This window comes from Danio rerio, chromosome 8 (assembly GCF_052040795.2).
Source record: "Danio rerio strain M-AB ecotype USA chromosome 8, GRCz13ab, whole genome shotgun sequence".
Lineage (NCBI taxonomy): Eukaryota > Metazoa > Chordata > Actinopteri > Cypriniformes > Danionidae > Danio > Danio rerio.
The window spans coordinates 25,596,328-25,611,292 of NC_141028.1; the positions used below are offsets into that span (position 1 = coordinate 25,596,328).

Here is a 14,965-nt window from a genome sequence, read left to right on the forward strand (position 1 = left end):
GCACCCAGAGGAAACCCACATGGACACGGGGAGAACATGCAAACTCCACACAGTAATGGCAACTTAAGTTTATTAACTGGACTTAATTTTTTAATTGCATTGCCCCAAATTATTTTCCCAACTTAATATATTTAAGTTATCTGAACTTAATTTTAACAATTTTTTTTCAAGTTAATAGTTCCAACTCAATTTTTCAAATTATTTATTGCAATTTTTTTCCTAGTTAAATTTAGTTTCAAGCTATAACTAATAAATAAAATGTATATCTCAATGTAATGTGTTATCTTTTTACCCTAATAAGCCTTTAGCAATTTAATTTGTCTGAAACATTTGTTGGTTACCATTTATTTTAAGGTGTCTTTGTTACAATGTAACTATTAATTTAACTACTATGTAATATTAAATGATTACATGTAGTTACTACAATGTAAAAAGTGATTCGTTTCTTTACTTCAAGCAGATTAATCCCTTTCTAAATTGGATCTTTTAAGTTGATATAATTTTATAGTCATGCACATAGGTCAAACCTAATAATATTAAGGCAACAGGTTCGATCACTTTTTTAGGTAAAGTCAACTAATTGCTTAAGCAACAGGTTTACTGACTGTTTTAAATAAAGACAACAAACTGCTCTATACAGTGAGCACTTCAAAGTCTCATGGTCACCAAGGCTGCATTTATTTAATCAAAAACATTAAAAAAAAAAAGATTTTAAGCTTTAAAGTGCCCCTATCATGTGTTTTTGAAAATTACCTTTAATGCAGTGTGTAACACAGCTCTAGTAAATGAAAACATACAGCCCATGGTAAAAATATGAAAATGCACCTTGTTTAAAAATATTGATTTAAAAAAAAAGAAGATTTGACTTAGAGTCATTTAAATGATTCATTGTTTGTCCGGATCTTTTGCCTGTTCGTATCGACATGAAACAATGCCAAATATGAGGTATCAGATCCGGTAAAATGTGAACGCACCTTTCCCTTTAAATGTTAGCAGTGTGTAGGCATATGTGGGACTGATCATGACTGAAGATGAATGAATATTAATGAGTAAACATTCTGGTATTTAATGCAATAATCTACCCTGCAACGGGGGATTCCTTGGCCGTTCAGATCAGAAAAGACTAATGATGTGTGGGACTTTGTCAGAGCTTGACAAGAACTTTATCAGTACACTGTTCATGAACCAGTTTCTTCCTCCATTTCACAAGTATAAATGCAATTTAAAGGGGTTTCTCCTTGTTTTCTCTAGCTTGTAACTCTTTATATTCTCAAATCTCATCTAAAGCGACGTTGAAAATGCGACGTGGGCCGCTTTCTTTACGAATTTAAATGTGTTTTTGAGCTCGCGATCCTCTGCTATTTATCGTTGCTATGGCCACCGTGAGCTGTTCCAACACGTGCGGCAGTCAAGTTTCAAAATATTTCAGCTTTTGCCGCTGTGTAGAATAATACTGTATGTGTATCATTCTTTTTACTTATGGTTTTAACCGCATTGCTTCAATGCACTCATGCATTGGGCTCACACATATACTCTGAAGGGGTTCAGGAACAAATGAAATGCTAAACAAATTGTATGGGAGTCGTTGGATTAATTAGGTAAACAGAAATGCATATTTTCCCAGTGATGGGTTGCAGCTGTAAGGGCATCTACTGCGTAAAGCATGTGCTGGATAAGTTGGTGGTTCATTCCGCTGTGGCGACCCCAGATTAATAAAAAGACTAAGCTGAAAAGAAAATGAATGAAATACATATTATTAGATGAATAATGAAAGTGTTTTTTGATCCTGCGTGCATATCAGCCTATTGTTGTTATTGATAATAATTCTTGCATATATATGTGTGTGTGTGTATATATATGCAAGAATTATTATATAATATATAATATTATTATATATAATATATATTATATATATATATATATATATATATATATATATATATATATATATATATATATATATATATATATATATATATATATATATATATGTATATATATATATATATATATATATATATATATATATATATGTATATATATATATATATGTATATATATATATATATATATATATATATATATATATATATATATATATATATATTTATATACTGTAAAACACTGTATTGCAAATATTTTACATTTCTTCAGCTCAAATTTGTAAGATCTTTTTTAAACTGCTTAATATTTATTTGTGGAAAATGTGATCGTTTTTTCTTCAGAACTCTTTGATGAACAGACGATTCAAAAGAAAACCTTCTGACCCCAAAATTGTATTTTTAATTCTACTGCATATCAAAAGGCATAAAGAACAAAATTATGAGAAAATATTTTCACAGAGAGCAAAAGTGTTTTGTCAGCATACTTGCGTAGCTCAGTGTAGATCGGCAGAACCTCAGGGTGGCAAACAAAAGCAAAGGCCAGAATGGGAACGGTGTAGGCAGTCTGAAAAACAACCAGAATGACTGAACCAACACAAGGCCACGACTGATCTCATGCAATTTCACAGTTATGTCACCCTACTGAAACTGCTAGTTGCTTGGTAACGATTTCCATCTACGTCCTGAGCATTTCCTGTCTGTCGACAGCTACAATGACAATTGCTTGGGGTTCAAGTCATAAAGGGCTATAAATGAGCTTCCTGAATAGATTTTTGTGTAATGACAGTTCCTGACCTGCTGGTTGATGGTGAAGAATTTGGCTTCACATTCACCCTCAATGATAGATATGTTTGAAACAACTGTGTGGTTGGAAAAATCTTCAAAAGGACAGGGGATGTTGAACTTCTTATAGATGACCTGGAAAACACAACTGTTACTTAAATAGAGTTGAAAAGCCAGCATGACTGAACATGAAACAGGTCAAAGGGTGTATGAGAGAAAAATCCATGTTTTAAACTATAAGACCACACAAAAGCCACAGCATTAAATACTTTTAATAACACTTACTGAGATCAAGAAGAATACCATACATGTCAGAGAGAAGCCACTGGTGTAGCCCAGGTACCCTGCAACAGACATTTGATGAACATTATATTATGTTTTCTACAGAGCAAAGACAGCATGTAGATGTCTAAATATTGCAAAACTTATCTGGATAGTGTAATTAAATTGTGCAATAGAGATAATGATCTGCTCTTTAAGTTGTCCAATTTCCAAGCTATTTTGTTCCCTAGGTTCTCATATATTTGATTCTGCCAATGTTGTGAATTGCTTTAGTCTAAAAGAGATTAATTTTTATTATAATAACTCAAAAGCAAAACCCCTGGAACACATATTTACATTTTTATATCTTATGGCAATTTTTTCAATCACAAACAGAAATTCGTAAATAATTACGCATCCTTTGCTCATCTTAACTCCCTAAAATGTATATGTATATATGTATAATAATAATAATTATAATTATTTAATAATTAATAATACACATAAATTATGTATTTAAAGAAGATCCTCGATTTTAGTTGCTTTCCTGATGGTTATTTGTTTAAGTGGCATTGTAATTTCATTCATTTGTTTGATTTTGTTTGGTTAATTTTGTAATTTTAGTATAATTATTATTATTTTATTACTATTAGTACTATTATTATTATTATTATTATTATTATTATTATTATTTACCGTTTCTCCCAATGGTATGTTATGTGTGATCCTTTGGACTTTGTTCTGATGTTCTTGTATTGTCAGTTCAAGTAATAAAAAAATCTGCTCTTTAAGACTACAATCTGGCAAACGTTTAGTGAAACATTTAATTTGAAAAATTATTTGTCACACCTACAAGAAATCTGTAGACTTTTTTTAACAGATCCTTTTCACATTCCTGAGTTTCTCAGCAGTGGAAGTCACCATATTTGGGTAATTTAGGATATTTTGGATATTTGGATATTTTGACAGCAGTAAATAGGAGATCCCCACAATTTAATAGTTTTTTACATTTCAGTTTGTTCAAATAATAAAAGAATAACTCAATGATAATTTTCACAATTAAAAAAAAAGGAAAAGACTGATAATTACAGCCCCAGAAGTGAAAACAATTAAGTTGTCCCTGAAAAAGCTTATAAATTGTGTTGTTTCAACTCGATTTAAATAAATAGTTTAAACAAACAGCAAAAGTCATTTTTTTGAGAGTACACACATTTTTTAGGACTGAGTTTTGTTGTCAAGTATGAATATATATGTCTAGTGACAGCTGCATGAATCTTGCTTTTAATAATGTGTATGTTTTAAAGCATTCTTGAGTTGCTCAAGTTAAGTTCATGAGTTGAGTTCATGAGTAAAGTCAAAGGAATTTAAATACATTCCATTCATTCCAAATGGGATAATGCTGGCTATTCACAGATTAAACGATGCTTTAATTATGAGAAAATGATATGCTGAAAAGCCTACTTACATCAATATTGATAAAATATGTGCTTCCCATAAAAGCTTTTTTAATTAATTAAAAAGATGATTGATAAATAAAAGAACAACATAGTAAAAATATGGAGTTATGTTTTATAAAACAAAACTTCTGAACACATCTAAACACACCCCTAAAACAAAATAAAAATTATACAAATTTTGAATATATTATGAGTGTTATAGTGTGTGAGCAAAGCAAGCAAACTTGTCTTTTACAAGTGAGAGGAAAACATTATGAACATTGTCAATTAGACATGCAATCAGAAAAGATGAGATGAGATTGAGTGAGTGAGCTTGCCAAACCACTTGTAGAAACATCCTTCTCTCAAAACAAACAACCCCCCCCCCCTAACTTTCAGTTAATTTGTCTGAGCTCAAACAGTTGTTTTGTATAATTAGCACTTGTGTGTACTATAGCCTCTTCTTGTTAAATCACTGAATGCCTCCCAAATTCCAAGTCCCTTTGGACCAAAGCATCTGCTAAATAACTAAATGTAAATGTGTAAATGAGACGAGTGTGACTTCACAACAAACACTGAACAAAACTTACCAAGCTGTCTCATCAGAGCAAGTGGCAAGATGATGGAAATGGACACAATGATGATCAGATAGTTGCCATTTAGGAACCACTCACTGAAAGCCAGAGAAAGAGAGAGAGAGAGAAAGAGTAGGGTGAAGGAGCAGCCAACTCACATTCCTCTAGGAACATAACAAATGTTTTTGAACAACAGTTGGAGGATCTGAACTGCTCCGAGGTTGGACTTCTTCAGCTGTTACCTTGCATGACCCAAACATTTTATCCAATTCTTGGCTAGATTAAATTAGACTCATTAGGAAAACTCGGGGAAAAGCATGATTGTTTTTCTCACCCACTGCTGTGCTGAAGGCCAAGAAAAGCCTGTATGACCAGAGGTAATTCATATTTCACAATGAAGAGGTAGCTAGACATAGCTGAAAAACAACAAAAGAGAGGTTATTATATTCAATAATCATACTGACATACAGTTTATAACAGCTCATTTGCTTATGCTATATCACGTTAGACTACAATATGCAATGCATCATGAATAAATAAACAAAGATCTATACGACCCTAAGGTCACTCTTGTCAGTCTGGTTTTAAATTTAGAGTCGAACGGAGTACAATTATAATACAAATCCCATGGCAGGACAATAAAACTTTCATTACACAGTCTGCAAGAGAACGTTATGTAACATAGTGCTGCTAAAATACTGTGTACACATATAGCATTGCTCACGAGGCTCAGCAGACTGCTACTAAATCACATCACTGTTTCATAAAGGAACATTCCACTTTTGAATAAAAAGCCCCCCAGTTTACAAGTCCCCTGAAGTTAAACTGCTGACTTTAACCATTTTTAAATTCTTTTATTTGATCTCCATGTTTGGTGGGAGCACTTTTAGCTTAGCTTAGCATAAATCACTAAATTGGATTCGACCATTAGCATCTCGCTCAAACAGTTTTGATATTTTTTTGTTTAAAGCTTGACTGTTATGTGGTTGCGCTGTATATAACACTGACGGAAAATTAAAAGTTGCTATGTTCTAGGTTGATATGGCAGGAAACTGTACTTTTATTTTGCTGTAATAATCAAGGAACTTTACTGCAGTACCATAGCTGCAGCAGACGCTATTACATTACTCAGAAAAGTTGCCTAGTTTTCGAGCTGGGGACTATTTTCAGGTGCTGCAAATAAACATTGCACCTACAATCTTACTAACATAGCAAATTGTAGACAGATGTTATGTCAATCTAAGGGCGAATATTAGATTATAATCGGAATACCTTGACCCATTACTGTATTTAAAGATAGAGAAGGACTATGTTTCACAATGTCAAAGAACTGTTTAAGACCATGAGGAATTTAATTTTAGACTTACATAGGGCTAAATGCTAAAGATTGTTTAATGGCTCATCAGGAAAAAAATATTCTAATTTGTTATATCTTAGCCACATTTTTTAATATGTCAAAACAAGCAGACCAGAGTTAAATACATATATTTTAGTTATGTACATATGCAAAATAACTACCAAACAAAATTAACAACAGTAATAAAAACTCTTTAAAAACTAAATGAAAGCACAACAGATTGTTGTAAAAGTTGCATTCAGATGTATTTGTTGGTGGCCGGATGTGTGTTGGATCGATTGGTCCATTTAAAGTTTTACATAAACTTTAAATGGAAATTAAGACCCGTTTAAATTTATTTTACATCTACAATACAATATTTCAGTCAATTAGAGGGTTTTTAATGCTTAACATTTTGTTTTTAAAATGTAAGACATTTTAAGACTTTTTAAGATGCTGCAAAGGAGAGAAAAGCTACGGAGAGAATAGATAAAGGAGTTTGGTAAATGAGATCAGAACTTACCACCTATGTTGTGCATCGTTATGACAACAGCTGCCAGTATTTTCCCCGGGTGTCCAAACGCTCGTTTACCCAGTTGTTCATAAGCGCGAATACCTGTAAATACAAAATTACAAAACAGTGATTAATGATTCAGCCTGATGGACACAAATCTTCACATGCAGTGATCTCAAGTATTAATTCATCACTGTTATTAAAGCAAAAGTCAAAATAAATAAATAAATTAAAGAAAATTATATTTACTTACACTTTATTTTTAAATAGCACAATATTTTACACAGATTGCCATTTAAATTATAAGGTTTCAAATTAAAAATTCTGTATTCAGTTTAAAAATGCAAAATAATACCAAATAAAGGGATTGCTTTTCCGAAAATTACATTTCCCACAAATTTTCTCTTAAACAAGTTAATTAATTATTATCTGACACTATTATTTAGTTATTAAAGTCAATCCAGAGCCTTGGCAAATGACCCTGAGCAGACTAGGAAGACATTTTATTTTAACTGGCTGTTTTTGGGCTCTGTTTCAACTGAAGATCTTCCATGCATTACGAAAGTAGGAAAATAAACATCAATCATCTACATCTGAAGGAACAGCACAATTTCATTCTTGAGGGAATTATCTTTTTAAGAACTTTTAGAGTACTGAACAAAAAATGAGCACCATGTAAGTCCCTTTTTACAACACAGGCATTGGAATCAAAGAGAGGGGTCTGGATGCAAACCTGGTGCAGTGCAATTTGGGCATCTAATGATTTTTAATGCGCTCACCTAACCCCACCCCTAACCCTAACCCTCACAGTGACGTCACTAGCTCCATTGATTGCATTGTATCTGACATTGCATCACTGAGATATGCAGTCTCAACTTGCATCATCAGGGCTGCATCCAGATACTATTGAAATCAAGTGGAAATGTTCACAACTTCTCCATACCCACAACTCCTGCGCTCCTCAGCAGAAGATGCACGGAGTATGATGACAAAACAGCAATGCAGGTCAACAAAACCCTATTAAAACAAGCAGAAAATATGAACAGTAAACAGGAAATTGGACAAGATAGTTTTTGTCATATAAGTCATGATATAATAACACAATTTGAATGCTCTACATAGATACAAATTGACAATTACGGCATTCAAGAATCAAATAATTATATACTTATATATATTATATTTAAAAAAATGTTAAAATCGTCATACAACTTTTTACAGAAAAAAAAAACATCTTAAATACCTACACTGCAGACATTTAGGGTTTAAACAAATGGGTGATGCATTGTGGGATACTCACAGAAAGAGGACAATCCCAGTGTTGGACATGGCGTAGGACAGTCCCAGAATCCCACTTCCCATGATGGCATTGCTGAGGTTGAAGACAGACATTCCAAATGACGTCTTTCCTTCAAACTAGCGGATAAAACAGACAAAGAAAGAACGAGAAGGTAGGGAAAAAAAAAAAACTTTTATTGACCTTAATATGAGCCTCAAATTATGAGCTGTATCTTAATTTCTGCACTCACGTCTGTAAACTGAGGGGTTTTTCCTCCATCACTCTTGTGTGGCAAAAACTCCTCTCGTTCAGTTGGCTCTCTAAAATAAACAAATATCATTCTATAAATGTATCAATCAACAGGTCATCAATTATGATACTACAATTTTTGATAACACTTTAATTTACATTCATTCATTCATTCATTCATTTTCTTTTTGGCTTAGTCATTTTGTTAATCTGGGGTTGCATGAAAATTTTGGTTTTCATGCATATATTAATATACAAAGCAATTAAATAAACATTTAAGCAAGTCAACACGCCAGCGAGCTCAATTGCTCATTATACATGTTGGCACAATCAAATAATTTTAACCATTTTGTTCAAAAGCTTTTGGGCCTGAGCATCTTCTTTACGCTAGAGCCTATAAATGTTTTTTCTATTGCCTGTACAATGTTCAGACAATGTTCATAAATGCTCTTTAAACTGTTTTTGTTATTGTTTTTCCTTAATCGTAAGTGGCTTTGGACCAAAGCGTCTGCTAAATGACTAAATTTAAATGCTTTACAGTACTCAGATTATCAAGTTATCAGCACCGAAGGGGATTGTATTTTACAGTTAAGTAAATAAATGAGATGTAACAAGATCAGTGACAAACATTTGAAGACCATGAGAGCTTGTGTGAGAAGATTAGAATTTCTCCACAAATCTAAATATGTAAAGGATATTTTCATTGCTCATAACATCTGGAGAGAAAAAGGCGCAGACATTGGATAAAGGATGAAAAGTATGGCGAGCAATTAGGCAAACACCTGTTACTAGATAGTATTTGTTAAATAGATATTGTATTTATTATTAAATACTAGCATTTATGCTTATTATTTTATAGTAGTTGTTAATTGGATACTGGTATCTATTTAATAGATACTGTTACTTATTTCATAAGTGACTAGTAGCATTTGTATTGTAAAACTTTTAAAAAGGAAAGAAATATATTTGACTTCTATCATGTTGATTTTTTATGAAATAGTACCTACTAATGCATACTATATATTCACACGAAAAGTGAAAATGTACTCACTATTTACTCTCACTTATGTGGTTTCAAACCTTTTTGAGTTTCTTTATTCTATTGAACACAAGATAAGGTATGTTGAAGAAAGCATGTAACCATTGACTTCCATGAAAAACAAATTCTATGAAAGTAAATGGTTACCGGTAATTAGCTTTCGTCAAATTGTCTTCTGTGTTCAACAGCAGAAAGAAACTCATAAAGGTTTGGAACAAGTTAAAGGTGACTAAATGATGACAGAATTGTCAGTTTTGGGTGAAATATAATCATTAATATTTAACCCTTTAATAATTAGAAACTAGCACTTACTCATTAGGTATTTAGTTCTGGTATGTATTCGTTCTATACTAGCACTTATTAATAAATACCAGTAGTTATTTATCAAGTACTTTTTTCCTTATATCACATATGTTAAAACAGAATGGCCACAGTAGATTTAATAAAAAATTACTAGCAACATTTCGAATAAGCATTAGTAGCATGTACTAGCAGCAAAATAGATATGAATAAATTAAAAATCTATTTACATACATTGAAAAATAAAAGTTTTTTAAACTAATTTGGTAAAAAAAAAAAACATCATTCATTTCGATACAACATGTTGAAGTAATATGTTCAGGTAAACCTCAAAGTGTTGATTTAATGTTAAAAGCAGCTTGCCATGCTAGTGCACATACATGTTCTTTCTGTTTGTGCAGCTTTAAATTTATTGTCTCCTTTCATTTTGTGGACTACAAACAGTAAAATAGAGAATTCTAATACAATCAATCAAAACAAAATCATCTTCTTTTCTTTTAATGTCTTGAAATGGTATTTATATCAATTAATTATTTTTTTATTAATTTCTACAGCACACAATTGTTTATTTTTGACTTTTAAAAAAATTAGGATTGTGAGATTTACAGCATTGCAGTTTTATATCTCGTGATTGTAGCTTTTTCTTAAATATTCTCTTTATTATGTTTTTTACAACAGTACAAATTATAACTTTTATATATGTATACTTTTTTCTTTTAAACAAAAAGTTGTAACATCAAGTTAATATTATATGTATAAGAAAACTAAAAAAACAGAGAAAAGTGAGGAGAAGAGGAAAAAGAGAAAAACTAAATAATGGGGGATTTGATGAGATGTTTTTAGGGTTCAGTCACTGCTCTCTCCAATAAATGGATTCCATATTACATGGAAATTTTTATTTTTATTTTTAAGTCTTTGCTTCTTATGTTTAAGGGAAGACATGACCTTTTTATTAATGTGGAGCAACATGGAGGATCTTTTCATTTCCAATGCAATAAAATCAATCTATGTACCAAAAGAGTTACAAATCTAATCACTTTACGTTGATTTTTAGATTATTCTGCATCATGACTGACACCAAATATAGCTAAAATAGGCCCAGGGCCAGTTTAAATCCAACAGAGCATGCACATAGACTTCCTGACTTTGTAAAGTAAGTTTTACTCACGTATGTCTTTTTTTGCATTAATTTATATATTACGAAACACTAAGTAACTATTGCTTGGGTATATCCATTTAAATTTAATATTGTATTTTAACCACAATAGGCAAGGCAGTGGCGCAGTAGGTAGTCCTGTCGCCTCACAGCAAGAAGGTCGGTGGTTCGAACCTCGGCTCAGTTGGCGTTTCTTTGTGGAGTTTCCATGTTCTCCCTGCCTTTGTGTGGGTTTCCTCCGGGTGCTCTGGTTTCCCCCACAGTCCAAAGACATGCGGTTCAAGTGAATTGGATAAGCTAAATTGTCCGTAGTGTGTGAATGTGTGTGTGGATGTTTCCCAGAGATGGGTTGCGGCTGGAATGGCATCCGCTGTGTAAAAACTTGCTGGATAAGTCTGCGGTTCGTTCCGCTGTGGTGACCCCGGATTAATAAAGGGACTAAGCCGACAAGAAAATGAAATGAAATTAATTTTGAGCACAATCAATTAAAAAAGAAATACTAAGCAGCATATTGAATTAAACCTAACATTTTGAAGTAAAAAGATAAATAGGATTTATTTCATGATTCATTCAAGCCCCAACAATCAGTTTTTACAGATACTTGTTTTCCCACCACATCTCATATTAATTAAAAAACCAAAATCCTATAATTAACTATTTTAGGACAACTCCAAAACACGTGACTGAGCAATGCCGGAGTTTGACTGCTTCTTTCAGTGGATCTACGAAAGGGAGCATCTCATAGAGCTTTATATTAGACAAGTGGAGTTGGTGCAGGATCTTAAACTGTATTAAACCATGCCTGATAAAACAAAATCATCTTTGTAACCTGAAGGGAATGCATTAATGTGATTATTAATCTGAGGTTATTTCAGTAATGAAGTGAAGGCTGTGCTGCTAAATTTCTCAGTGCCTGGAAAAAACATGATAGAGCAATGATGCAATGCTCACATTTTCCTTTTAGGTTCATTGTAGGTTCAGTCAAATGTTCCCTTAAAAATAAAAAGTAACTTTGTTTATGACTCTGTTTGTTTATAACTTTATTTATAACTGTGTTTTTGTTCTAGAAACGCAAACGATGAAGCAACTGACTAGAGTATTTGCTTCACTTTTAGCACATGTCTGTGAGGTAGCAGAAAATAGACACACGCTGACAGATTTAGCCGTACGATTCTGCTTTAAAAACAAAATGTCCAGTGGTGAATGAAACATACCCTTCCTCAAGTTGTTGAAATTCCTGGTGGTGACCATTTGTTAGTTTCTGAAGTTCCATGATGTACTTTTTCTTTCTTTTTCTCTTTTAGGCAGTAAACAGTGTGAAGTCCAAAAATGAAGGGTTTCTCTGAAGTTGATCTGCAAGATAAAAACAAAACACAATTAATAGACAATAAAATACTGAAAGAAAGTCGTTGTTAGCAGCTTTTGAAGCAAATTTTTTTTTTTGGTGGGGGGGGAGAGGGGGCATTTATAATCATTATGACATTATGAATTATCAGGATTATGAAAGCACAGTAATTCCTTTTTACAGTTACTTCAGGCAGTCTTGATTACTTCCGTGTCTTTTTCAGTCTTAATATCTCTCTATAGACGTTTTTCCTAAATTTTCTACCGATGAGAAACCGTGGGAGCAGCCGAGCTGTGCTGAATGTCCAGGAAACCTGACGTCCACGTGTCCGTTTCCCACTACATCTGTTTTGACTGGCTCTTCAGGGGCTCGTATTTCAAGTAGGAAAACAGCACAAGAGAGCACAATCCCAAGAAATCTGTAAATCTGGGTTTATTTTGGACTTTTGCCTTTTTAACTGATGAACACTTGTAAAGAAACAGATTATATAACTTGATTGGCATGAAGGTCAAACACCGCATTTATATGAAAACCATTGTTTTGGTAGAAAATACTGTTCACAATATAAATAAATGAACTTTTTAACATTTCTGTTTGTGCATCTTTAAATATATTCTCTCCTTTCATGCATCTTGTTGCCTGCAAACAGTAAATTAGGGGATTTAAATTCACTTAATTGAAACAAAATGTTCTTTTTTTTACCCTTTTGCTTTTCAATGTGTCCTTTTAAATTATACAAACTAATGTGGGTGATAATTAGACAACTCAAGCCCGGTAAAATATATCAAGGATGAAATAACATATTATTGTTTAAAAGTTAAAGAGCTGATTTATTCTACCTGAAACCAATGTATTAATGTGATTATTAATCTGAGGTTATTTCTGTAATGAAGTGAAGGCTGTGCTGCTTGGAAAATAATAATAAAAAAACAATAAGAAAATTTATGAATTTCTAGTCACTTTACAACTTTTTAGCCACTTTACAACTTTATCATGACTTTTCTGTATGCTGACAGATACTGAAACACTGTAAGATTTAGTATATACTTGTTGTTATATTGTTGCTACAACACGCATCACTAAACATTCAGTCTTTACTGACAGACAAGCTTGGCTGAAACAGCCTCTGGAGAGACTCAACCTTTGCCATCCAGACATGGCAGCTTTTACAATATAGGATCAGTGTTACTTTAATATCACGAGAAATTATTGCAGTTTTTATTAACAGTTTGAATTACTTGCACATCAAAGTGTGTATACTGTAAAAAAGTAACAATTATATGACTGCATATTTTAAAAGAAACTGTCAAAACTTCATTTATTCTGACTTTCGATTGCATTATGGCAACACAATCTTTGCTGTTTAAAAGTTTAACAAAGTTTATACTGTTTTGACATTTGTACTATGCTTACCGTAACAATATTGTATTGCATAAAAAAATTATACTTAAAAGCATGTTGGATAGAAGTTAAAGACACCAAACATAAAGTGAGTCTAAGTTTTAATTACATAAATAACATAATTGAAGTTTTGTTAGACTTATATAATTAAATAAGCATTTTATTAAATAGCATTTAACTGTTTTTCCATTAGTCTTTATTATTTTAATGGTAATACTTTATTTTGATGGTCCATTTGAGTATTAGTAGACTGTCAATATCTGTTGATACTGTTTCTTCAACAGACATTTAACTGACTATAAGAAACTTTGCAAGTACATTTTAACTTACACTTACCCTAATCCAAATTTAACAGTTTTCTTATAATCTAATGAGAATTAGTTGGTATGTAGATACAATGTAATTTAAATTCAACAAAGGGACCATGAAAATAAAGTGATACCTCTTTAATAATTAAAGTTATAATGTGCGAGTATTGATTATAAAGTATATCTGCGCTGAATCCTCAGTCATGCCAAAACTAGTATGTTATACATTTACCTGGCCTTTTACAAACGTGTAATGTTTCAGATACTTATATAACTATATAACACTTGAGATACTAAAATAATAAGTGGGATTGAATCCATATGGTGGATATTATGATTACACACTCACAAACATAACAGTGTGGGACTCAAACAGCTCCACTAAGAATGTTCCCTGCCGCATCTATGTGAATTATCCCACACTCTCTCCAACACGTAACAAAGTGTAAATGGAAAACAAAAACCTCTCCAATGCCAGAGTAAATCTGAGAAAAAATGTAAACAAATATGAGATCAGAGTGTTTATAAGACCCTGCTAAACACAGTGGGAAGAAGCAACAAGGTGAATCGCTGTTAAAAATTCACAGTCACATTCAGCCACAAGTTTGAATACGTGGCTCAGGCTTCGGAGGTTTGGGAATTTTCCAGCAGCTCCTGCCAGCTGTAGTTCGCAAGCTGCTTTCCGAACACAACCTTGTACACCCAAAAACTAGATAAGATTTGTGGCCAGCACATGGCGATTCACACTTTGGTCTTTCCTCACATACCAAAGAAATCTTACAACAGAAGTAGGTTTACGAAATGGTGTTAATATTTCACATTTCACAAAAATAAATAGAAATTTTGTTCTTCAGGTTAAAAAATAGTGATAACATAATCAACAGCTGGCACTTTAACAGTCAAAAAACATAAACAGGTAAAACAAATGTAATATCTATGAGCATTTGAGACAATAATGATGTGAATAATATTTGGGTGTTTTTTTTTCAGACCAAACCTCTTGATAAAAACCAGCCTAATATCAAGTGTAAACCTACTGGGTGGCCGAGAGAGCTAACGTGCAGCAATTTAGGTAAACACATACAATTACAAAAAAACTC

The 14,965-nt window shown here is 32.4% G+C and overlaps 1 protein-coding gene across 1 annotated transcript in view; it reads right to left on the minus strand.

The window, feature by feature from the left end:
• slc38a5b (solute carrier family 38 member 5b) overlaps window positions 1-14,965 on the minus strand; it is a 31,720-nt gene that overhangs the window by 6,287 nt on the left and 10,468 nt on the right. The window contains exons 2-11 of the mRNA NM_001002648.1: window positions 12,026-12,164; window positions 8,318-8,387; window positions 8,089-8,204; window positions 7,732-7,805; window positions 6,798-6,890; window positions 5,273-5,354; window positions 4,954-5,036; window positions 2,952-3,010; window positions 2,679-2,801; window positions 2,369-2,448 (exon numbers count right to left, since the gene is read on the minus strand). Coding sequence (NP_001002648.1) covers window positions 2,369-2,448; window positions 2,679-2,801; window positions 2,952-3,010; window positions 4,954-5,036; window positions 5,273-5,354; window positions 6,798-6,890; window positions 7,732-7,805; window positions 8,089-8,204; window positions 8,318-8,387; window positions 12,026-12,084 — 839 coding nt within the window. The 5' untranslated portion in view covers window positions 12,085-12,164. The remainder of the gene's footprint in view (window positions 1-2,368; window positions 2,449-2,678; window positions 2,802-2,951; window positions 3,011-4,953; window positions 5,037-5,272; window positions 5,355-6,797; window positions 6,891-7,731; window positions 7,806-8,088; window positions 8,205-8,317; window positions 8,388-12,025; window positions 12,165-14,965) is intronic.